At 41.8% G+C, this 23428-nt stretch overlaps 1 protein-coding gene across 9 annotated transcripts in view; it reads left to right on the top strand.

Annotated features, from left to right (window-relative positions):
* Positions 1-23428, top strand: part of EMILIN2 (elastin microfibril interfacer 2) — a 66707-nt gene that overhangs the window by 37736 nt on the left and 5543 nt on the right. For all 9 annotated transcript variants that reach the window (XM_039522428.1, XM_039522431.1, XM_039522432.1 and 6 more), the window contains 4 exons: positions 1016-2935; positions 15085-15450; positions 16538-16576; positions 22400-22534. In XM_039522428.1, the coding sequence (XP_039378362.1) occupies positions 1016-2935; positions 15085-15450; positions 16538-16576; positions 22400-22534 (2460 nt within the window). The remainder of the gene's footprint in view (positions 1-1015; positions 2936-15084; positions 15451-16537; positions 16577-22399; positions 22535-23428) is intronic.

Raw genomic sequence — 23428 nt, 5'->3', positions numbered from 1 at the left:
CACTCAAGAAAGAGATCTTGGAGTCACTGTGGATAGTTCTTTGAAATCATCCACTCAATGAGCAGCGTCAGCCAAAAAAGTGAACAAAATGTTGGGAATCATCAAAAAAGGGATAGATAATAACAGAAAATATCATATTGCCTCTGTATAAATCCATGGTATGCCCACACCTTGAATACTGCGTGCAGATGTGGTCGCCCCATCTCAAAAAAGATATATTGGAATTGGGAAAGGTTCTGAAAAGGGCAACAAAAATGATTAGGGGTAATAGAATGGCTTCCGTATGAGGAGAGATTAATAAGACTGGGACTTTTGAGCTTGGAAAAGAGGCATCTAAGGGAGGATATGATAGAGATCTATAAAATCATGAGTAGTATAGAGAAAGTAAATAAGGAAGTGTTATTTACTCCTTCTCATAATACAAGAACAAGGGGCCACCAAATTAAATTAATAGGTATCAGGTTTAAAACAAACACAAGAAAGTATTTTTTTCAAGCAACGCACTGTCAACCTCTGGAACTCCTTGCTAGCGGGTGTTGTGAAGGCCAATACTATAACGGGGTTCAAAAGGGAGCTAGATAGATTCATGGAAGATAGGTCCATTAATGGCTATTTGCCAGGATGGGCAGGAATGGTGTTCGTAGCCTCCGTTTGCCAGAAGCTAGGATTGGGTGACAGGGCATGGATCACTTGATGATAACCTGTCTGTTCATTCCCTTTGGGGCACCTGCCATTGGCCACTGTCAGAGGACAGGATCCTGGGCTTGATGGATCTTTGGTCTGACCCAGTATGGCCATTCTTATGTTCTAATGAACTGATAATGACTGAATTATAAACCACTGACAACAAGGACTGAGAATAGAAAAGATGACACCGAGCTATATAATATTTATAAAGCATTAATATGTTTTAACTTGACCTAAAGAAATTAAAATTGACCTCCAGCTGTTCTAAACTGTTGTTGTTTGGACATTCTTGCATCCAAATTTTGTTTCCATTATGTCTTTAAAACAGACTCAGAACCAACGGAAATGCCACGGGAATCACCCGAGAAGAAAATTCAGTTCCTTGAGGATGAATTGTTTCGACTTACGCGGACAGTGCTTGATCTTCAGTCCTCCTTAGCAGGTGTGAATGAAAACCTGAAACTAACTGTCCAAGAAGATGCCAGTAAGATGTTGGTCTCATGGCTGAACAACCTTCATGATCACCCAGGGCCTGATAGTGTCGTGGGTGGTGAAACAGACAGTATTCATCTGCCTGGAATACTTGGCAAGAAAGAGCCTTTTATTGATTTTGAGATGGAAGACATAAAGTCTGAACTAGCTGAGGTAAAAAATACTTTGAAGACAAAAAATGACAAGCTGGAAGAACTGAATGGGAAAGTGAAAAGCTATGAAGGGCAATTAAAACAACTGCAGGAAGCAGCACGAGGACCTACAATAACAATACCGAGTGGTGATTTATATCAGGAATATCTAGATTCTAAAATTGAGGCCCTGAGACAGGAAATGCTGGAAGGATTGGAGAAGAAAATGGCAGATCTGAAAAACTCATGTGAATACAAACTAATGAATATCCAGCAACAATGTGATGACCATGAAACCAGCTGTTCAGAAATAATACAACTTGTAGAAGAAAAGGAAAATGGCCTGAGGAAAGAAATAAATGATCTACGAACTCAGATCCAGGCTCCTTCAAACCAGTCAGGTTGCTGCAAGACTAGCCACAGTGATGACTTTGGTCAACAGATAAAGAATTTGGATGAGAAAGTTGACAGAGTTGTGGAAGTACACAGAATCTTAAATGCCAGAATAGATAATGAAATCATTCGCATTTCCACTCCAAATCTAGAAGACATCTTTGGCCCAAGATGGGAGGAGCTAGACGCTAGAATCAATGTTACAGAGAGGAATGCTGAAGAACATTGTTTTTACATTGAGGAAACTCTCCGAGGTACTATAGCTGCTGAAGTAGACGAAGTCAGAAACTTACTTGATCAAAAACTACAGGCACTGGAAGACAGGCTGGGTGGCACTATTTTAGAAATTGCCAATGCCACAGCCTCAGATGGAATATCAATTAGTTCAGGATCAGTCTTGCACAGTGACTCAGGATCTGGAAATGAGCAGCTTACAACTGAGATAAATCTCCTGAGGAACAAACTACAAGCCATTGAACACCTTTGCTGGCAGAAATGCCAATCTGCACCCCAAGATATGGAAGACCTTCAAAAAAGCATAGAAAATTGTAGCAACAAATATGAATACTTGCTTTTGAAAGTAGAAGACAACTCTGCTCTTTTGAAGTCTTTAAATGGTTCCCTTAATGAGAAATTTAACTTTACTAAGAGCAACCAACAGAACGTCCAGAAGGATTTGCGTAGACTCCGATATGGTCTAAACATCATGGATAAAGATGTGAAAAATCTTCAGGTTGGCTTGAGCAGCTGTAAGGAGCAACTTCTGGGTGTCAATTCTACATGTGAAAAGACCCAGCAAGGTGTATTCAGAAAAATGGATGAAATACAAAGAACAGTTATGAATCAAACTTCTCACCCAAATGATAATTGCTGTAATGAGGTGAAGGAGAGGATGGAACAGCTAAAAGAACAAATCTTTAATGACCTCAGGAAATGTAAAGAGAACACCAGTGGTATTCAGGAGGGAGTCTCAGATGTGGATAGCAGACTGTCCCATGTTGAAAAAATCTGCAGCAAAATGGACTCCATCTCAGGTAGCCTGCAGCGAATAAAAGAAGGTCTGAACAAGCATGTCACTAGCTTATGGAACTGTATCAATCAGATGAATGGAACCATGACATCTCATTCCAAAGACATTTCTGGCCTCAAAAATTCTGTCCAACAGTTCCACAAGCAGATCACCAAAATCACCACTGACCTTCAGGAGCTGATGAAAATTCAGTCTGGGGCACGTAAGTTAACCTTCCTTTTTATTTTCTCCACTAGCTTTCTCGCCAGAAAAGTTTAGAGAGTGGAACTAAGCTAAACAAGTCCCCTAATTCAGTTCAGCTTAACAAGGGGGAGCAAAAAATATTGTTTAAACCATTTGTTTTGTTCTATAAAGATAGTAATTTGGTTCTGTTTTCCAAAATTACATATAAAGCTCTTTGCACACATTTTCAAAAAATACAATTAATATGTTAGGAATGTTACTGCTCTTATTTTTAGATTAAAAACAAAGCAGCAGCAACACCAAAACAAATGTTTGGTACCTTTTTTCCCCTGAGTGGTGAATTTCAAATAAGTGTTTTAAGTAGTGAACATCAGTGAAAATTGCTTCAGTTTGTTTTATTGTATTCACCTCCCTCCTTTTTTTAGTGAAGTGAAAGATAAATTAGGAAAAATCAAAGCCAGATGAATTTTGACTTGAAATAATTATGACACAGATCTCTAATTTGGCTACTCCTACATATCACTCTAAGGTTTCTTATTAAACAAATGAGATTCTCAGGTCATGTAATTCAGCACTGGTCCATTGACTTTTATGGGCTGTGCCATTTTACACCAGCTGAAGATCTGGACTAAGACTCTGATGGTGTATAGTTTTACAAAGAAGCTGAGTTTACTGAAGGACATTGAGTTCCTGTCTTTGTTACCATTATTAAAAACTGAGAAAGTTGACTGTATTGTGAAATTTGCACTCTTCAATTTGTTGCGAAACACATAGCTTTATTTTATTTTTATGCCTTATACATATATGATATATTCGACATAAAATGGATTGATTATGCTATAAATTTAAATCAAGGAAAGCACAATTTCATTATTCACTGATATTAGGATTTAAATGTAATTGAACTTTTCTCTGTGTTAACTTTACAATCTTTTACTCTGAAGTTATTTTCATGTAAGTATAGGATAATTAAGTAAAGAAGGGAGGCTTGTGAATGCTAGATAAGGCACATTGGCATAGAAATAAACATCGTCATTTTAAAAAAGAAACAAGTTTAATTGTTTAAACAGCAACAAATGTGTATTTTGATAAGAGAAATAAAAATCTTTCTTCTTCTAGCGCCCCCTATTGGTGCTCCACTCTAGGTGTGCATGCACCTCAGATCAAAGATTTCACATAGCAGTGTCTGTTAGGCCCACGTGTGTGCCCCCTGCAGTTTTGTGCCTGGCACAGTGGCTATACAGAGCTCTGCGGGTGAACTGCCCTCAACTCCTTCTCAACCACCTTGGCCTGACACAGAACTTTAGCAGCATCTGAGTTGAGCTTACTTCAACTGTGTGTTTTTCTCATATCTTACTAGTTATTGGTAGTTCTTAGTGTTTCCTATGTGTGTGCTAGTTGTAGTAATTGGGTGCTGTCTCAACCCCTGCCCTATGCACCACCTCATTGGTCATACTGGAACCCATGGATGGCTTATTGCCAGCAATTCTCCAGGGACCCTAGTGTTTGTCATCAAGAGAGCAGACAGTCTCCACCAGCCTCTTACTATAGGGTGCCTGATCCACAGGAGGAGATCTTTGAGGAGCAGGAAGTGAGACTGGACAAGGAAATCACCCTAACAACTAACATCTCTTCCTCCTGCCCAGATGAAGCCACCATGCTTCCTCCACCATGCCTGGCTGACGATTTTAAACAGTTCCAGGACCTTATTAAAAGGAAAGAGAAAGAGAACTCCTTGCCAATTCCACTTGAGGAGGATAAGGAGTCACAGCATAAGCTGCTAGACATTCTGCACACATCATCATCTGCCCACATCATGCTATCAATTAATGAGGTCCTGCTAGACCATGCAAAAATAATTTGGCATACCCTGGCCACAATACCGCATACCTGTAACAGGACGGACAAAAAAAATTACATTCCCTGTAAGGACTTGGAATGTTTATTTTTGTATCCGTCACCCAACTCCTTTGTGGTTGACGCTGTGAATGAATGTGGAAGACAGCACCATGCTAAATCAACACTTTATGTTAGAGACCTAAAGCGACTTGACTTATTTGGCTGTGAGTCCTATTAATCCACGTCTCTACAATTTAGGTACACCAACTACTGTGAAATAGAGCCATGCTAACTATTCATAGTTGAATGTCTTTATTGAGCATCTTCCAACAGAGCAGAGGAAACAATTTTAGGCAATCATTGCTGAGGGTCAGCAGCTGACAAGACCATCTCTGCAGGTCTCTCTGGATGCCACTGATACAGCCGCTCATTCTATCTCCATGGCAGTACACATGAGGAGGCCCTCCTGGCTTCAGCTCTCAGGGTTTCTGAGGGAAGTCCAAAATATAGTTGAGGACCTTCCTTTTGATAGATTGAAGCTGTTTGCAGAAAAAAATGACAAGTCACTGCATACCTTAAAAGATGAGCATCTTCTGTGACAGGAAATTGACATCCTCTTAAACTGGGATGCTATAGAACGGCTCCTATGCCACACAGAGGGAAAGGATTTTATTCCAGGTACTTCCTGGTTCCAGAAATCAAGGGCAAGTACATGAAGAAAACGATGGACAATCTGTCATGAATGTTTTATATCACTGTCAAGGGAAAGTGAGATCACCTTCCCTTTGTACTGAAGCAATGAAACTCTGGAATTGGTGCATACGAAACCAGATCATTATCTCAGCAGCTTACCTTCTGCATGTACAAAATATCAGATGCCCAAAATATCAAATAACATCAGATGCCCTCAGCAGGTCCCTCTTGCAAGATCACAAATGGGAGACAGATCGCATTACATTCCCCCGGATATTTCAGTGTTGGGGTAACCGGCAGACAGATCTGTTTGCCATACCCAAGAGCAAGAAGTGCTCCCACTTCTGCTTGAGAGGTGGACTGGGTCATCATTCCCTGGGGGATGCCTTTCACCTTTGTTTGGAGTTCAGGCCTGCTGTATGCATTTCCCCCAACTCCCTTGATATCAAAGGTGCTGTTCAAGATAAGAAAAGACAAGGCCAGTGTTACTCTAGTAGTTCTGATGTGACCAAGACAAAGATGGGGGTTCCCTTACTTCATCCGGCTCTCTGTCAACCAATTACCCTCCAGACCTTTCCCCATCTTCTCTCACAGGGAGCTTTCATTAGAGTGCACTTGGCAGCTATTATGGCCTTCCATCATATGGTAGTGGTAGAGGGTTTTTCTGTCTTTGCTCATCATACAACGAGGAGGTTTCTGAAGGAGCTGGCTTACATCTTCTCACAAATCAGATGCCTTAAAAGGCCCTCCTTTGAACCTATGGCTACCTGCTCCCTTTTACTAGGGTGACCATCTTCGCCGATGCTGAATATGGGACACCTGGTAAAATTGCTCATATTCAAACGAGTTCAAAGGCAATCAACCAGAACTATGCAGTAGCCCCCCCCACACACACCCCCCAACATACTATTAAAACACCAGGGTCCAGCAGCGGAAGGGGGGCCTCAGGTGTCCGGGTGGGCCAGTGGAGCTGAAGCCAGCTCCACCCCCTAAATCACCTCAGCAGGCCACCCAGCCTGTCTTGGTTGTGGCAGGGGGAGGTGTAATCAAAAATTATAACTCAAAGGTGCAAGGCGAGGCCAGGGGTGGCTCTGTGTTTTGCCACCCAAGCACGGCTGTGCTGGCTGGGGGTAGCTCAGGGTGCTGGCAGGGGGTAGCTGGGGACTGTGTGCTTGCAGGGGGGTAGTTCAGGGTGCAGGTAGGAGGTAGCTAGGGGCTGTGCACCAGGAGGGCTCCCATGTGGTCCCTGTTCCCTGAGGGCTCTGCCAGCCATGGAGCTGGGTCCCTGAGGCTCTTACCGGCTGCATGAGAAAAGGGAGCTTGGAGCTGAGGAGCAGCTTCAACCCCCTGCAACAGCAGCAGCAGGAGAGGAGGGAACACCATGGCTGCCCGGCTCCATGGCACCAGCCAGAGGAGCAGCTGCCCTGCACTGCCCAGCTCCATGCCGGGGATCAGGGTTTCAGCCCCACGGGAGTGGTGGCACTGGGGCTCAGGCTCTGGGTTTCAGTATCGGCACCCAGTGGCCCCTCTGAAAGGGGTTGCGGACCCCCATTGAGAACTCCTGCTTTAGGTTGCAATGGGGAGGGCTGCCACCCCGCCCCCACACAGAGGGCTGCTTCTCCTCCTATCTGACATTGCCTCTTCTCACCTCTCCATCTGGCCTGAGGCCAGCATGTGCTCTCACTGACTGGGCACCGCCTGCCCGCACACACCCGTCAGCCGCAAACAAGATTGGGCTGTGCTGACTGCTGACTGACCAGCAGAGAGAGCGGAAAATACTTTAAAAAATTGTTTTTTTTAAAGTGGGACACCTGTAAGCAGGGGCGGCTCCAGGCCCCAGCATGCCAAGCGCGTCCTTGGGGTGGTATGCTGCGGGGGGGGAGGGGCGCTCTGCTGGTCACCGGGAGGGCGGCAGGCGGCTTCGGTGGACCTCCCGCAGGCGTGCCTGCGGTGGGTCCGCTGGTCCCGCGGCTTCGGTGGAGCATCCGCAGGCTCAGGTCCACCGGAGCCGCGGGACCGGCGACCGGCAGAGCGCCCCCCACGGCGTGCCACTGTGCTTGGGGCAGCGAAATCGCTAGAGCCGCCCCTGCCTGCAAGAGGGCTTAAATATGGGAATGTCCTATTAATAACAGGACGGATGGTCACCCTACCTTTTACCCTCATCTATGAAAACAGCCTGTTCTAGTAGCCGTTACTTCTGCTTGAAGAGTTGGAGAGAGAGGGACTCTGATGGCATACCCCCTTTCCCTCAGTCTTTTTTAAGGATAAGGTCACTTTGCGACCACATCCCAAGTTCTTATCAAAGGTATCCTTGGACTTCCACATGAACCAACCTACCATTTTCTTCCCTATGCCACACCGGGATAAAGGAAATGAGGCATTACATACACTCAGTCTCAGAAGAGCATTAGCTTTTTACCTAGGCAGGACTGGGCCCTTTAGAAAATCTCCCAGATTGTTACTCTCCATTGCGGACAGAACTAAAGGATCTCCAATTTCCAAGCACAGATTCTAATGATGGATATCTGGCTGCATTACCTACTGCTATCAGTCTCCCGAACTTCAACCTCCTCCTGGAGTATTAACTCACTTCACGAGATCCTTCTCTACATTAATAGCCTTTCTTAAGAACGTTCCCATCATGGAAATATGTAGAGCCATGACTTGAACCTCCATTCATACAGTTTCTGAACACTATGAGGTTGCTCATGTCGCAGCTTCTGATGCCATGTTTGGCTCTACTGTACAATCTTCAATCTGAGATTCGACTCTGAAGCCCCACCCCTCCGTAGACAATACTATCAGTAGTCCCCTAGAGTGGTGCAGCCATAGGGACACTATTTGAAGAAGAGATAGTTACTCACCCTTGTGCAGTAACTGTTGTTCTACGAGATGTGTGTCCCTGTGGGTGCTCTACTACCCGCCCTCTTCTCCTCTGTTTTAGAGTTCTTTACAATGTTGCTCCAGGATACAGAAGGAACTGAGGGTGGTTTGCCTGTGCAGCTATATATAGCCACGGTGCAGGGTACTAGGCTGCAGCGGGCGTATATGCAGGCCGAACAGATATGATTACCTAAAATCTCCGATTTGAGGCATGCGCACCTAGACTAGGGGGCACCCATAGGGGGACACATCTCAAAGAACCACAGTTACTGTGCAGGGTGAGTAACCATCTCTTCTGGGAACTTCTCACGTGAAATCCCCGCCCCAAATTTCCGCTTATTTAAGCAAAGAAAGCAAGGAAGACTCATAACTCCAAGAAATTTTCTGGGGTGAAATTCTGGCTTCATTGTCATCAGTGGAAGTTTTACCACTGACTTCAGCAGCCCCCATAGAAATACAAGATAATGGTGAATTTCTAAGGAGAAGGATATATATAAAATCCAAAAATCGACTACATATGTCCTGAAATAAACCTCCTTCTGTTCTTCAGTCTAAATCTTATTAGAAGCCACCTGAGAGAGGAATGCACACATTGACACCATTTGGTCAAAGCCGCATTATCTTCTGGTGACTCAATAAGCTGCCATTAGTTCAGTTATTAACCAAGTCTTTCTCTTTTCTGCCAGTGTGATTTAACATCAATAATATGTGTGGCCAGAATAGTGGGGTCAAGATTTATTGTTTGTGTTCAACATCTTTGCCCCCCAAACCTTTTATACTTCTGCTGCACACAGGAAAAACTGCCATCCCTCACTACTATTCATACCTCTATTGCTTTTTTCTTGTCAGTGAACAATTTGTGTTTTCCAAAGCATTTAACTAGAGTATGCATCTCTATTAATACTCCTGAGAGGGCCATGAGCCTGCCTACTGATTAATTATTGTTGGAATTTAATGAAAGAATAAAGATAAAAAATATTGGTACTGGCCAGGAGAGTAGGCTTAGCCCTTCATTGTAATTCACTTACGCTGAGTTTCATGGAAGTCTTATTGCAGTATTGGTAGATGGACTGTGCTGGTGGATTTTACATTGGATGTGAACTGGGATCTTCAAAGTCAGTGATTCCTGAGTTGTCTGAGGATCTACAACATATAATGCTTGTATTTTGGGCCAAATCTTTGTGCCCAACTCAAGAAGCTGTGCTGAGCATGAAACAGACAGGAGAGGAGAGGGAGGCATCTTCCTTCCCAGCCAGTGGAACAGCCGAAGAACCACTCTATACTGGCTACTTCAGTCCCATGACTAGATCCTCTGATCCAGCTCTCCCTGCTCCTCCCCCACTTCACATCTGCTGCACACAGATGCACACCCTTAGCACAATCCACCTAATCCTGACTATAGCCCCATCCTATGCATTTTGAAACTGCACCTACTATGCAGAAGGGATCAAGATTTTTTCCTTGCTGCGGACACACACACTCTTTTCCACACAATGTAAAGCAGACCTCTCAACAGCTTCATGGATTATGTTTGTTTAAATCTACTGCAGTATTTTAAAGCATGAAATAAGCTTAAAACACCCACTTTTCCATAGTATAATTCAGTTTCATAGCACTTTATATGGTCTCCATAAATTGTACCTACAGCGACCCTTGAGAAGAGACCCAACCATTAGAGACTAAACATACAAGCATTTAAAACTAGCTTCTAATGTCAAATATCTGTGGCCTCAAAGAGGTTCATAAAGCAAATACGTATGTCCCAGAGTGAGTCAGAATAAAATAATGCTATCCAGCACAGCAGTCTGAGTAAGCCTTGATGTTTGCAGCTCCAAAAAGCTTTTGGCAACAGAGGGACTCTGTTGGAAGTGGTTAGGGAACCTTGCTCCACTAGTCAGTTACGCCTTGTACTTATTCCCTTTGGGGATTAATACCATTCTTGGAACAGGATGTGTCTTTATCTATGTGCATCATTCCACTAAGATTTAACTTTTTGATGAGTCTGATTGCAATATCTTCTATGGTACCTTTACTACTTTGAACTGGTGATTTTCAGTTCTGGCTTATAGATCAGTATTAAATTCATACCTACATTTAGGTACTATTTGCCAACATATTGTATCATTTAAATGAAGTCATTTTGGTTTGAGAGACTAGAATAGTAACACATTTCTCTTTCTACAGTTGTTTGAATGTGGTAACACGAAGATACCCTATAAGAATTCTAAAACAAAACCTTGTCAAATTACATGCACCAGTTAGACAACTAAACTGAGCAAAGGCAAATTAGTCTGAAGCCAGGAATATGGCTACTTTGGCTTGATATTTTATATTGAGACATTTTGCAGCCAAGAAGTCCAAACTAATGTTGCAGGGTAATAAGTTATTGTGTGTACTGTATATAAAACATGGGTCAAATCTTTTTTAAGTCATTTAGAACTTCAAATGAAGTTTTCCTGTTAAGACTGAGCAAGACTGCCAGCTTTGGCTCATTATGAATAAGTAGACTAGATAATCCCATAAAATGTGTAAACAGGTCCTCTGTGTCACTTCAGCATTTAAAAGCATATTACTGAAATGATACTGCACTAAAACTGGCACTAAAATCATCTCTTCTTTAGATGTAGCCTGTTAATACATTTTTGCCATTCATTCCTGCAGCCAGAAAAAGTGTGGTCCGCAGCCAAAAATGGCTTCAGGATTTTAGTTTGCTTTGATTACAACTATTTCAATCAACTTGTATTTCTTTTTGTAATTATCTGTGAAGAGGGGTTTCAAACATATGAATTGCTAAGAGCAGTCTGCTATAGTTATTCTCGATGAAACCTTGTGTATACCTAAATTACTACACCTAGGAATGTGTGGTAAAAACTTTTCTGTAACACCAGTAATAGGAATTCTGGTGCAAACCTCAGTATATCCCTGCCAGATACACCAGGCAGCCTTTTGTAACTTGACAGTTGTCAAATCCATTGTCAGCAACCGGAGTTTGGAAGTCATAGCTCTTCTTGATTCTTGTCTGTGGAATCACTGACTCCTTAGTTATCTAGTTTATTTCATCCTGTCATTGTTCTTGTCTGCTCAATGTACCATTAGGAAAATGGGCATTGCTAGAAAGAGCCAAACCACAACAAAGTACAACCCAAGTTTCACATCCTTGTGTCCTCCCCCATGTAATTTTTCTCAGTGAAGTACTAGTGGAGTTTAAAAGTGAGGAGGGGGAAAGGAATTGGCATTTTAAGCCTTGGATGAGGGGGTTTCTCCTCAGTTTAATTTAGACAGGCATCTGAGGTCAGCAAGCTGAGAATGAACAGGAGGGTGATAGTAAAGAGAGCGGTGCGAACACTGTTGGTGAAGAGGGTGCCCCTGAGGAGACTCTAATTTGAAGTATAATAATGGTCTAAACTCTGCTGCTTGCCTTTCCAATTGCTTTGTGGACAATGGGGAATTCTTGTCTTTTATGTGCTACTCAACACAATACAAGCTGGTTTGGCCAAATTCATCCCTAATTTTGCACCATAACTTCAGTGGAGTTACACCAGGGAATTTTGTCTTCAGTCTTTGGATTGGTAACACATGTTCAGTCCAAAAATATGCTGGCTTCTTTATCACCTTTGTCTAGTGATTTTAAAGCACAATGCCATGATATGATGCAATTCAGTACAAGAGGCCAAAAAGGCATATGAAAACTGCCAGAACTGTAAAAGCAATGCCTCTCAACTAACATGCACCTTGGATGGTTGGCATATGAGTTTTTTCCAGAATGGAGTTGGTATATCTGGATATTTTCAAATATATGGATATGCACACTAAACACAAAGAACCAGGCCAAACATTGTTACAAAGGTATTAAGGCTTTTGGTTTAAGTTGTAAGAGCTTGGGGAAGGAGAAACTAGTCAGACATGCAAATTCATTCTGCATGCCCCTGGCCAAGGCTGGAGACCTAAAGCGAGCTTAACTAAACTGGTGAGAGAAGATAAAGAAGTGAAAAATATATGCAGGCAAGAAATAAGAATACTGAGCCAGTTTGTGTTGTCAATTATATCAGTGCAAATCTGAAGTAACTCTACTGATCTCAATGGACTTTAGATTTAAACCTATGTTACTGAGATTAGAGACTGGTTCATTAGGTTAAAAATCAAGCACAGGTGTTATTCAGTTAGGACTAAATTAAACACTTGCAGTCACCATTGCCCTTACAAAAGTCTTTAAAATACTATAAAGTTATACTTTAATGTCATGATGAAAGCAAAAAAAATTATAATATGAATCCATAAAAAGTGTATATTCCATTCTTTAATCTTGTATCCTGTGTAGAGAATTACCTACGTAACTTTCAGCAAAACTTTGTGGTGCCTGGTTCTTTAACTTTCCCCTCTCATTACAACACATTAGTATCATTCTACAAAACTCAACCAGGAAGGGCCAGGGAGACTTTTTAATTGGGAGCTGTCACATGATGCAGGTACTACGAGAGCATGGAATTTTTTAGATAAACCTTCCAGAAGAGTATAAGACCATGGGTAATTTTACTTTTTTGAGATGGAGAACAAGAAACAAACCATCCAAGATAAGAGTGAAAATGCAGGATTTCTCATTACTGTCATCTTCAATTAAATGTCACATTTGCAAAGCAAAGTTCTTACTGAAACATTCCCAAAACACTGGAATTCACACGTGTTATATTTGTCAGAGACACAGGACTACAGACAGCATATCTCAGTGTGTAATTAGGATTTGATCACGCACTGTCACAAACTCCTTCCATTTTCCACACTGGCCTAAACCATGGAGGTACACTTCCCTCACTATTCAAATGAAGATCACCACAAATAGCAAACAATAACCAACACTAAGGCCATGTCTACACTTACCAGGGATCAACGCTGCTGCGATTGATGAAGGGGGGATTGATTTAGCAGGTCTAGAGAAGACCAGCTAAATTGACCTCAGAGAGCTCTCCAGTTGACTGCAGTACTCTATCAGAATGAGAGGATTAAGATAAGTCGACTAGAGAGTGTCTCCTGTCAATGCAGCACAGCGTAGACACCCAGTAAGTCTACCTAAGCTACGTTGGCTTACGTAATTTAGGCCAACTTGCCCCCGTAGTGTAGACAAAGCCTAAGTCAGTACTACAAACATATTAAACTAAAATTATTACTACCCTAAACCTATTCATTATGTTCACCAGAGTTTGAATTTGTGGTAGATACTACTTTTTTTCCCCCCCCTTCAATGTAAAAGGCCTTGTGAGTGATTCAAACACCTGGAGTCTATATGTTTGTGATCTCCAATGTATTTAGACAAAATGTTTACATTTCACCCACACAGTATCCATTGTAATTGCCACTGTAGCCAGCCAACATAATGATATACTTTTGCCCTGCAGTGTTCACATGTTCCTATACAAAAAAACAGCCAGGTACATATAATACTATCCTGCCAACATCTGCACTGGGTTGAATTTCGCCTTCATTGCATAATATTAGGTGTCATATGTACTGTACAACTTAGGCGCAATAGGTAAAATTTCCAGAATGTCTATATTGCAGTTAACCACCCAGGGCTGGCCTGTGCCAGCTGATTCAGACTCATGGGGCTCAAGCTAAGGGGCTGTTTAATAGAGGTCTAGATGTTTGGGCTCAGGCTGCAGTCTGACCTCTGGAACTCTCCTACCTTGCAGGGCCCTAGAGCCCTGGCTCCAGGCAAAGCCCAAACGTATACACTGCATTTAAACAGCTCCTTAGCCTGAGCTCCAGAGATCTGGCATGGACCAGTTGTGGGTTTTTAATTGTAGTATAGACATACCCCACACCCTAGGAGACCAAGGAGCATGAAACTCAAGGACTTTCAGTGAGTCTTAGGCTCATAAATAATTTAGGACCTTTTGAAAATGTTACCCAATGAGCAGTGTTAAGGGGCAATTAATTATTATTATTAACTTTGAATGTCCTTGCTTTTCAGATGTTAGTGATTTTTGTATAACAATGTTAGAGAAGGAAATAGAAGCTCAACATACATTGCCATGTTGCGTCGTTCATGGGCCTGATTCTGATCTCACCGACACCAGTGTGAATCAGCCCTAATTTTACTGAAGTCAATGAATTTAGACAAGTGTGAAATTTGTATAAATTACAGTAGTTCTCTTTGGTGATTAATTTAAATAGAGATGGAACTGCTTAAAATGAACAAGACAGGTTTTTGATGGAGAGCAAGGATTGGGAGTAAGGTCTTTTGGTCAAAGAAACTTTTTAGTACCCTTCTTATCTTTTAAATCTGTATAAATATTGACACCCCCCCCCTGCAAATAATATACATTCACTTTCAGGAAGACATTTACATTTCTAAGATTTGGTTAGGACAACATTTTTTACAAATATGTTGTAAACACTATCAAAAGGGACTTGAAATAGACTCCAGCTACACAACTATTATCACATCAACGCTATATGGCCCTGATATCATACAGTACACTGGCTATCCTACTGGAAAAGTCCTTTAACAAAGACCCTTCCAAACAATAAAAAAAAAATTCAGTAAACTGTGACCCTGGATCTGCTTTCAGTGTCATAAAGTTTTTAAAACAGAAGAACATTGATTTTTTTTATTATTATTCCATCTTCAGAAAGGAAACAAACAAAAACTTGCAGTTTAATTAAAAGTGTTTGTTTTACAGAAATATAAATGTATGGAGTTTTATGAATTTTCTCAGATGGATAATATTTGACTTTCCTCTTTCTACAAATACTTAGCTGAAAATCAACCAAGAGTACCACTGAGGATACCACAAGAAAGAACTCCCCTGCAGCCATCACAGCCAAGAACACCGCTACAGCTACCACAACCAGGAACACCGCTGCTGCCGTCGCAGCCAAGAATAGTAATACAACCACCACGACAAGGAGCCCCTCTTCAGCCATCACAACCAAGAACTCCCCTACAACCATCATTGCCAGGTTCAGCCACTTTACCACTTTTGCCTGGATCAACTGGGATCATTATGGAGTCTGGACAGGCCGGTCCTCCTGGCACAGTTGTAAAGTCAGGAAGTAGACGGCCTAAAGGCATAGATGGACAGTATACCTTGCCCATAGCTGAAGGATATGCAGGAGCACCAGGTGAGAAAACTGAAATGTTATCCAAGTGATCACTTTATAATATTCGCCTCCAAAGCCAGTGTTACTGGACTTGCATTATGTTGAAGTACAGAACAACATGTAGCTCTGCTAAGATTATAGACTAGCAGGGTCTTTCATCAATAAGTAAGACAAGCTGAGCTGTCAGATTCCAGCAGTGAGTTTGTTACTCTCCACACAGTGACATTAAAGCTGCCCTAGGTACAGGGGGCATATTGGGGCTGGCTACGGGATAGAAGGTGACAGAACTGGAGTGTGATGCACGTTGCCAGTCCCCTGCAGGATATGAAATGATGCTTAACTGGCATAAGTTAGAGCTGTTATATTAGAACAGCCTTTGGCTAATTTAATTTGCATGATGTCTATTTTGGCTGCAGCTGGCCACAAGACCAGAGGAGACCTAAAGAAGGCCTCAAGCCAACTTCGCCTCCCTGGCCAAAGCTGCATCAAGCATAATCTCAGTACAATTGCTATATAGTCCTCAGTTGTGAAACTATGTACCACTAGCTTAAAATAACGTGTTTTGCCACAGTACACACAACAGAGCCGATGCACTGTAATGGGGAATGTGGTCCCCTTTGCTATGGCTGCTACTGTTTTTTAACAGTCTTAGGCCTGGTCTACACTGGAGGGGGGAGAGGGGGTATCGATCCAAATACGCAACTTCAGCTACGAGAATAGCGTGGCTGAAGTCGACGTATCTTAGATCAAATTAAAATTACTTTGTGTCCTCATGGGGCTGGATCGATGGCCACGGCTCCCCCGTCAACTTTGTTTTTGCCTCTCGCACTGCTGGAGTTCAGCAGTCGATGAGAGAGCGATTGGGGATCAGTTTATCGCATATACTACACACGATAAATCGATCCCAGATAGATTGATCGCTACCTGCCGATCCGGCGGGTAGTGTAGATGTACCCTTAGTGGTAAGAGTTTCTGTCATCTGCTTCTATGCACTTGTTGAAATGAGTTACTATTTCATAAAAAGAAAAGAAAATATTAGTAAACTCTTCTGATATTTAGACTGTTGTACTCTTATTCACTATGTAACATAACTTCTTTTGTTTTGTAGGGTATCCAAAATCTTCTCCGCCTTCTACAGACTCACAAGGTAATCCAGTTGTTACCTAGGAATTCTTTGAACAACTATTCACTTATTTCATAAAGAGAAAATGCTAATAGGGTGAAATTGAAGAGCAAGAATGTGAACGCTTTTAGGGCACAAGCACAATTCTGATCTTTTTATACTGGAAAGGGACAACCACCAGGGATGATAGCTTTCTCCCCTTTTTATTCACACTAGCACTCCTGTCCTGGCTGAGAGGATGTTCAGGGCACATGGAGTATGAGAAAGTAATGGAGAAAGTGGCACTTAATATATATTTAATTTTTTTCTTTCAGTGCCTGGAAGGTCACTACTTAGAGAACTAACTGAAAGTTATGGGTCATTTTTAGGATTTAGCCTTAAGTTTACAGGGACTCTAACACTGTCCTGCCAACCCCAAGTGCTCAAAAATAATGAGTCAAGCCTCAAAAAACCATAACACTTGTTTCATGGAGATGCTAAAAATCAGATTTAAAAAAATAATAATTTGGGGGTTCTTTTTATTTGCCTTCTGGTTTTTGAACCTTTAAGGGTTAATCCTTTCATACTTTTTTCTGCAACCATCAGGGCTAATAACTTATATTTTTCTTTTCAAATGAAAACTGAGATTCTTACATAATCATATGATTCTAGAAGCTGGAGTTTTAAGAAAAACACCAAATATCACAAACCTCAGTTTGCAACACTATTGTTGACTTAATTATCCTATTTTAAACAAGCACATTCCTTACCTATTTTACCAAGAATACTTTAGATTATTAAAAAAATCCAATTTACTTTTCATTGTTTATGCACTTTGTTCACTTTTATTCATTTCTCTCCTCCTGGGCAATGAAAGTCAATGAAATCAAGTTCACTTCTGTTTAGACTCATTTTAACTTACAGGTTCTCAGTGCTGAATGTCGGAGTGTTTAGTTAAATGAACTAGTTTAGTTTATTTGAACTGTTGTACTTTCTGTACACCACTATACACCAATACATTTGGATTACAAAAAGTGTAAACCTTTCAATAAATGAACAGAATGTATTAGTTTAATTAGCCCAAATATTAGTTTGCTAGGTGATATGACTACCCTATAACCTTTAAAAAATCTTTTAGTTTAGCCCTTTTTATATCTAAGCAATGAATATTGTTATCCTGGATCAAAGTGGATCCTCCTACACTCTCTTCACAGAGAATGATTTAATCAAATTCTTGTTTGAAGAAATGTCAGCAACAGATAAAAATGAAACATTAGAATTTTATGGCCTTTGAAGACACTTCCTTAGGACTTAGTTCGCTGGTGCTAAGAAAATTGCAGACACAAGGCATGACAAATTGGTCTGGGAATTGAAATGAAAACAATTGTAAGAGTTCATGCTTCAATCTTGAGGCTAAAACTAACTGATTAGAAACTTAATGTAGCCTTAGAGGAGGCTTTGTATTTGGGAAGTGTGGGGGTGGGAACAAGAAGCAATAGGTTAAGGTTCTGGAAAGGGATAAGAAGTAAAGGAAAAAAGTATTGGTGTCAACAGAAGCCATGATAAACTTCTAGACTTATATATTAAGATCATACTCTCACAGTGTTTTTTTCCTTGGTACTGGTATTTGCATTTTATAGACAAGTTTTTTCACTGGCTTATGGTTAAATCGTATGAAACATAACGGTATAATATGCTTTAAATGTTAAAGATGTTGAGATACATAAATAACGTTTTATTGTGGCAGCCATTATTTGCACTCGGGAAATATATTAATGGAAATAGACACCACCCCCATTTTTAATTTCTCATCCAAAGACCCACATCCAGTCAATTTTATGTACAGAGTTAATATCTCAACGGAACATAGGGCTGAGCTGGCCCTTCTTGTATTTGAATGTGTGCTTCCCAAAATAATAGTTTTTTCAAGCCTGAGACTTAGATTACTAGACCATCCCACCCAGCACTCTTTTAACTTCTGCTCCTGTATAGTTTCTACAGTGCTGAAAGTGTTATAAGTGCCGCGTTGATGGCTCTGCTCCAGTCCGCTGGACTAGTCTTATCCTCTTCTTGGGTAATAATTTCCATATTTTCTGTATCATAGAATTTCATCTAACCTCTTCAAGTTCAAGAATATCCATTGATATACAACTAACAGCTAAAGTTCAAGTTCACCTGTAGTTCAATAAAAATAAAAAAAAAATCCAAGAAAATAGTGTTTTGCACTTGCATACCACTTCTTATCCAAAGCTTTTCAAGCATTTTACAGATGTTAATGAATTAAATCTTATGGTTCACTTTTGAGGTAAGGAAGCAGATAAAAATGACACACTAGAATTTTATGGAGTCTGGAGCCATTTTCTTAGAATCTTTGCTCGTTGGGGGTTGAGAAAATTTCAGACACAGGCCATGACAAATAGGATTGGGAAATGATGAGAGAGAGCTTGTAAGAGCCCTAAGTCGCACAGCAAGTCAAGGACTGAGCCAAGAACAGGACTTGGATCTTCTGACTCACAGTCCTGTGCCTTAATTATTTCCTCTCATGCTTCTATTAACGCAGTTTGTGAAGATTGTATACTCATACTAGGGTTTCACTGAAAGCTGACGGTTCCTTTAAAAAGAAACTGTATCCAAAGTGCAGTATTGTATACAGCTGAGCCAGTGGACACCATTGATCATGAATACCTTTTATCCTTTGAAGTATATAAATAAAACATTCAGATATTTCTTTATGTAACATTTGTTTGATTCTGAATTGTTCAGACTTGTCTAATACCTAGCTATCATGAATTTCTCCATGTTGTCTTGCAAAGATGTTGTTTTAAGAATTGCTGACGTCCAGGTATGTGATATTTGAAGAAGAATTGGGTAGGGGACATGGGTATTTAAGGAGACTAATAAGTAGATGACCGTGAGCATTCTGTCCCCTTGAACTCAAAGGTGGGATTTGGAAGGACATAAAGGATGGGGGGAGGGGGCAATGTTACTAACAGACCCAGGGGAGAAATATAATTAAACTAAGCAGAGTGTGTGTTTTGGGGGGGGGGCAGACTTCACTGGCAAGTGTTACTTACAAACAAACCCCACAACCTAGGCCAGACCTATAGTTGATGTAAATCAATGTACCTTCATTCATTCATTCAGAAGAGTTACACTGCTTTATACCACCTGATGTCCCTCAAAGACTTGTCTGCATGGCACCAGCAAAGTGCAGTAGAGCTGTGTGATTTGTAAAGCACACTATCATGCTGTGCTCTAACTGCCCTGGGTCGACCCTACTGGCGCAGTCCAAAAGATACATAGTTCACATTAATATAACACCCCTCTGGCACTCTTTGCCATGCCATGTAGACAAGCCCCTAGACTTACTTAGGGACAATTTCAGAGGTGACTGTGAGAGTCTGAGATACGTAACTTCATCCTTCCAGGACCCACCGTCTGAAAAAGTAAGTTACACTTCCTTAGACTCAGACTCTCACACACTGACTGACATATAACTTACAAACGTATGCTTCCTTTTCTATACTGTTCTATACATGTTCTTATACTATCCTCATCACTGTAGTATCTGAGTGCCTTCCAATGCATTAAGCAGTTTGATAAACATCTGTCTCATGTGGTTCATGCTTTCTATGGGCAGCGGGTATATAGGCCAGGGGAGGTTAAGCTGGTGGCAGCGCACAACCGGTTGCGGGTTTTGGCGGTTTGCACGTGGGTAGTTTTTGCTTATTATTATTATCATTATTATTATTTATTAAAAGCTCAGGTTCTTCAGGAAGAGACAAGAGCTCTTCCCACGGGGTGGCGCGGGGGTCTCAGGAGGGGAGGCAGAGCTGGGGCAGCTTGGGCTGATCACATGGGGGGCAGGGCTCTGGCTGAGCCGGGGCTCCTCCAGCTGCGGAGGAGTGGAAAGGGTGGGGCCAGGCAGCTAGGCTCCCCGAAGGAGGGCTCCACCTGCCACCATGATTCTCTCTATCTTTTCCATGGGGGAAGGGAGAGGGAATTGTGTGATGTTTTGGTTGAGGTTTTATTTCATCTCTGAATACAGCCCATTGAGTCTTGAGGAGTCATAAGTTATTGCAGGGGTAGGCAACCTATGGCACGTGTGCTGCCTTGGGCACGCGAGCTGATTTTCAGTGGCACTCACACTGCCCGGGTCCTGGCCACTGGTCTGGGGGGCTCTGCATTTTAATTGAATTTTAAATGAAGCTTCTTAAACATTTTAAAAACCTTATTTACTTTACATACAATAGTTTAGTTATATATTATAGACTTATAGAAAGAGACTGTCTAAAAATGTTAAAATGTATTACTGGCACGCAAAACCTTAAATTAGAGTAAATAAATGAAGACTCGGCACATCACTTCTGAAAGGTTGCTGACTCCTGAGTTATTGTAACTTATATGCTGAAAAGCCAGAAGAGATGAGTGCAGCAAGAGCTGCAGGTAGAAGACAGGTGTAAGTAGATGTAAGCTAAAGCAGGTTAATATTTTAATTCCATTTTCTTATGACTCCTCAGCATACAAATTACATCAACTTAGCTTCCCTTATACACACTCATTTCCAAATAAGTAGGTGTTGTTAGCCCTACGGGAGTCTAATTGAATTGACAGGAGCATAAGGAACGTTAACTTGCACATCACTCCGAAGTCCTTCAGTCAGTTTCCTTGCATATGAGAAACCTGGCTAACAAACTATACTGCCTGCCTATCTGCAGCAGTAAAGCACATACGTGTTACCTATATTTTTATTTATGCTTTTCTTTCTATTTTTGTAGTTCCACAATGCAACATGCTTTTATTTGCGATCTTGAGTTTTCAAACCTGAAACTCAGACAGAGAAAATAACTTTAATCTTGTGCAGAAGAACAGAATTGGTAGGTGATGGAGTACGGTGGAGAGGTCATGTTCCACCTCTCCAAATGCTGCTGTGAGGGACTTGAAAGGTATTAGGTCTGGGTGTGATTCGCTGCAGTGCCTTCTTTCCCACTCTCTCTTTCCACCTTCTTCCACTCCCTACCTACTAAAAAACTCAGTTGTCGTCTTTTCCTATTTCTCTTCTGTACCGTGTAGTTAAAACTTTGAGTAGATGCAGTACTAGGGAAATGTGACAATCTGAAGCAATTTCAGCTGTAAAATCTTTGTAAAGATAGAATGTTAATCCAAAGAGCATTAGTGCAGAGTGTCTAAGAGAAACAAGACCAGAGGTAGTCTTTGAGTGCTGTTGCGCAGGTCCAGTAGTGGAGAATGATCTTCTGAGAGGAAGCTCAAACCATGCAAAGGAGCAGGGCATTACCACTGATTGGAGAAGTGAATAAGGATATCAGCTAGGAAGATGAACCAGGCAAAGCCGAGGGAATCAAGCAGAAGGATGGAGATGAGAAAACTCCAGTTCAGGAAGAGTATGGTGCACAGTTGGCAGCGATTATCCAGGCAGGAGCAGCCAGTAGCAGCATGGTTCCTGAAGAAGGGAGCTCAGAAAGCAGCATGAAACACCTGGGCTGAAATCTTGGCCCTAATGAAGTCTATGGCAACACTCTCATGGCATTGTAGGCCATTCCTCCTGCATACCCTTCTCTCCTTCTCAAGAGGAGCATGTGTTAAAGAAAACCCTGGTAGGTGAACTCAGTTGCCAAGCTCCTCTGCTGCTCTCGGGTAGGTTGTACTATGGGAGGAAACATTATTGCTCAGTCATTTTGTGGTGAGACAATTGGAAAATGACCCAGTGGCACTCATGCCAGCCTCTCCAGATTAACAGAAAACAATGTATGTGCAAGGCCACAAACAAACTATACTATAAGCACCAAGAGAAAAAGGCAACATCTTTATTCTGATTGTCTCTGGATTCTGTTCTCTTCCCCATTCTAGGACCTACTGCTGCTGCCACCTCTCTGGTGTCTTTTTCGGCTGGTCTTACTCAGAAGCCTTTCCCCAGTGATGCAGGCGTGGTCCATTTTAACAAAGTGCTTGTGAATGATGGAGACTATTATAATCCTAACACAGGTAACAGCCAAAAAGGGACATACAGGGGAGCTGGGAAGCCGGCTGGGCAATATCATAGAGACATTATTACATTATCTTGAATGTTGCCAAGGTGCTTGTGCTGGAGAAACAAAATACATAGTTCTATGGTATAAATCAGACACACCTTGGTTAAAACTACCTGTCACACACTGAGGATGACCCAGCCTTTAAGTGCAAGTATCTATGCATTTACAAAAAGACTTTGTTACAGGGAATTCAGGTTGCTTAGCAGAGATTTGTATCCTTCCAGAACATGGAAGTTGGCAGCAGAAAATTTAAACCAAAACACAAATACTAGAAAACCAGGAAATGCTGCATTATGGTCATGACCCCCAACCCTTGCCATCTCTGCAATCTCCATGATTCCTCACAGCAGTGATTAGGGAGGGAGCAGAGTTAAGGGTATGGGAGGCATGACTGTAATTCTACATTTCCTGGTTTTGTCTCTCTTAGAGATGTGTTTCTGGGTACCATATTCTATGTTCTGGAAGGGTACAAGGCCCTGTTTAGCAACCTTATTTCCCCTTTAACAATGTTTACCGTTAGTAAATTTCCCTTGTTGTTTGAGAAATTGATGGTTGTGAGGGGGACATGGCTGAAGGACCCTTTGGGGACATATGATGGAGTTCCCTGGGCACAGGTAGCTGCTCCTCAGCCACTAGTTCTTGGCTCCTCTAGATGTAGGTATTGTTGGAGGGTTATAGGAACGTGGAAACTGAGGGGCTGTGAGAAGTGCAGGTAGGGCTCTGTACAGTCCTTGTGACCAGAAGAGGCTGATGGCGAATCCCAAAGCCTTTACCCCAGATGGGGGAGAAGTGGGTGAAGGAGGAATTTAGAGTTCCCCTTTGCCCCAGGAGTGGCTGAGGCATTCCC

Source organism: Mauremys reevesii, linkage group 2, assembly GCF_016161935.1.
Source record: "Mauremys reevesii isolate NIE-2019 linkage group 2, ASM1616193v1, whole genome shotgun sequence".
NCBI lineage: Eukaryota > Metazoa > Chordata > Testudines > Geoemydidae > Mauremys > Mauremys reevesii.
Note: the sequence above shows the minus strand (reverse complement) of the source record. Positions and strands in the feature narration are given on the sequence as shown.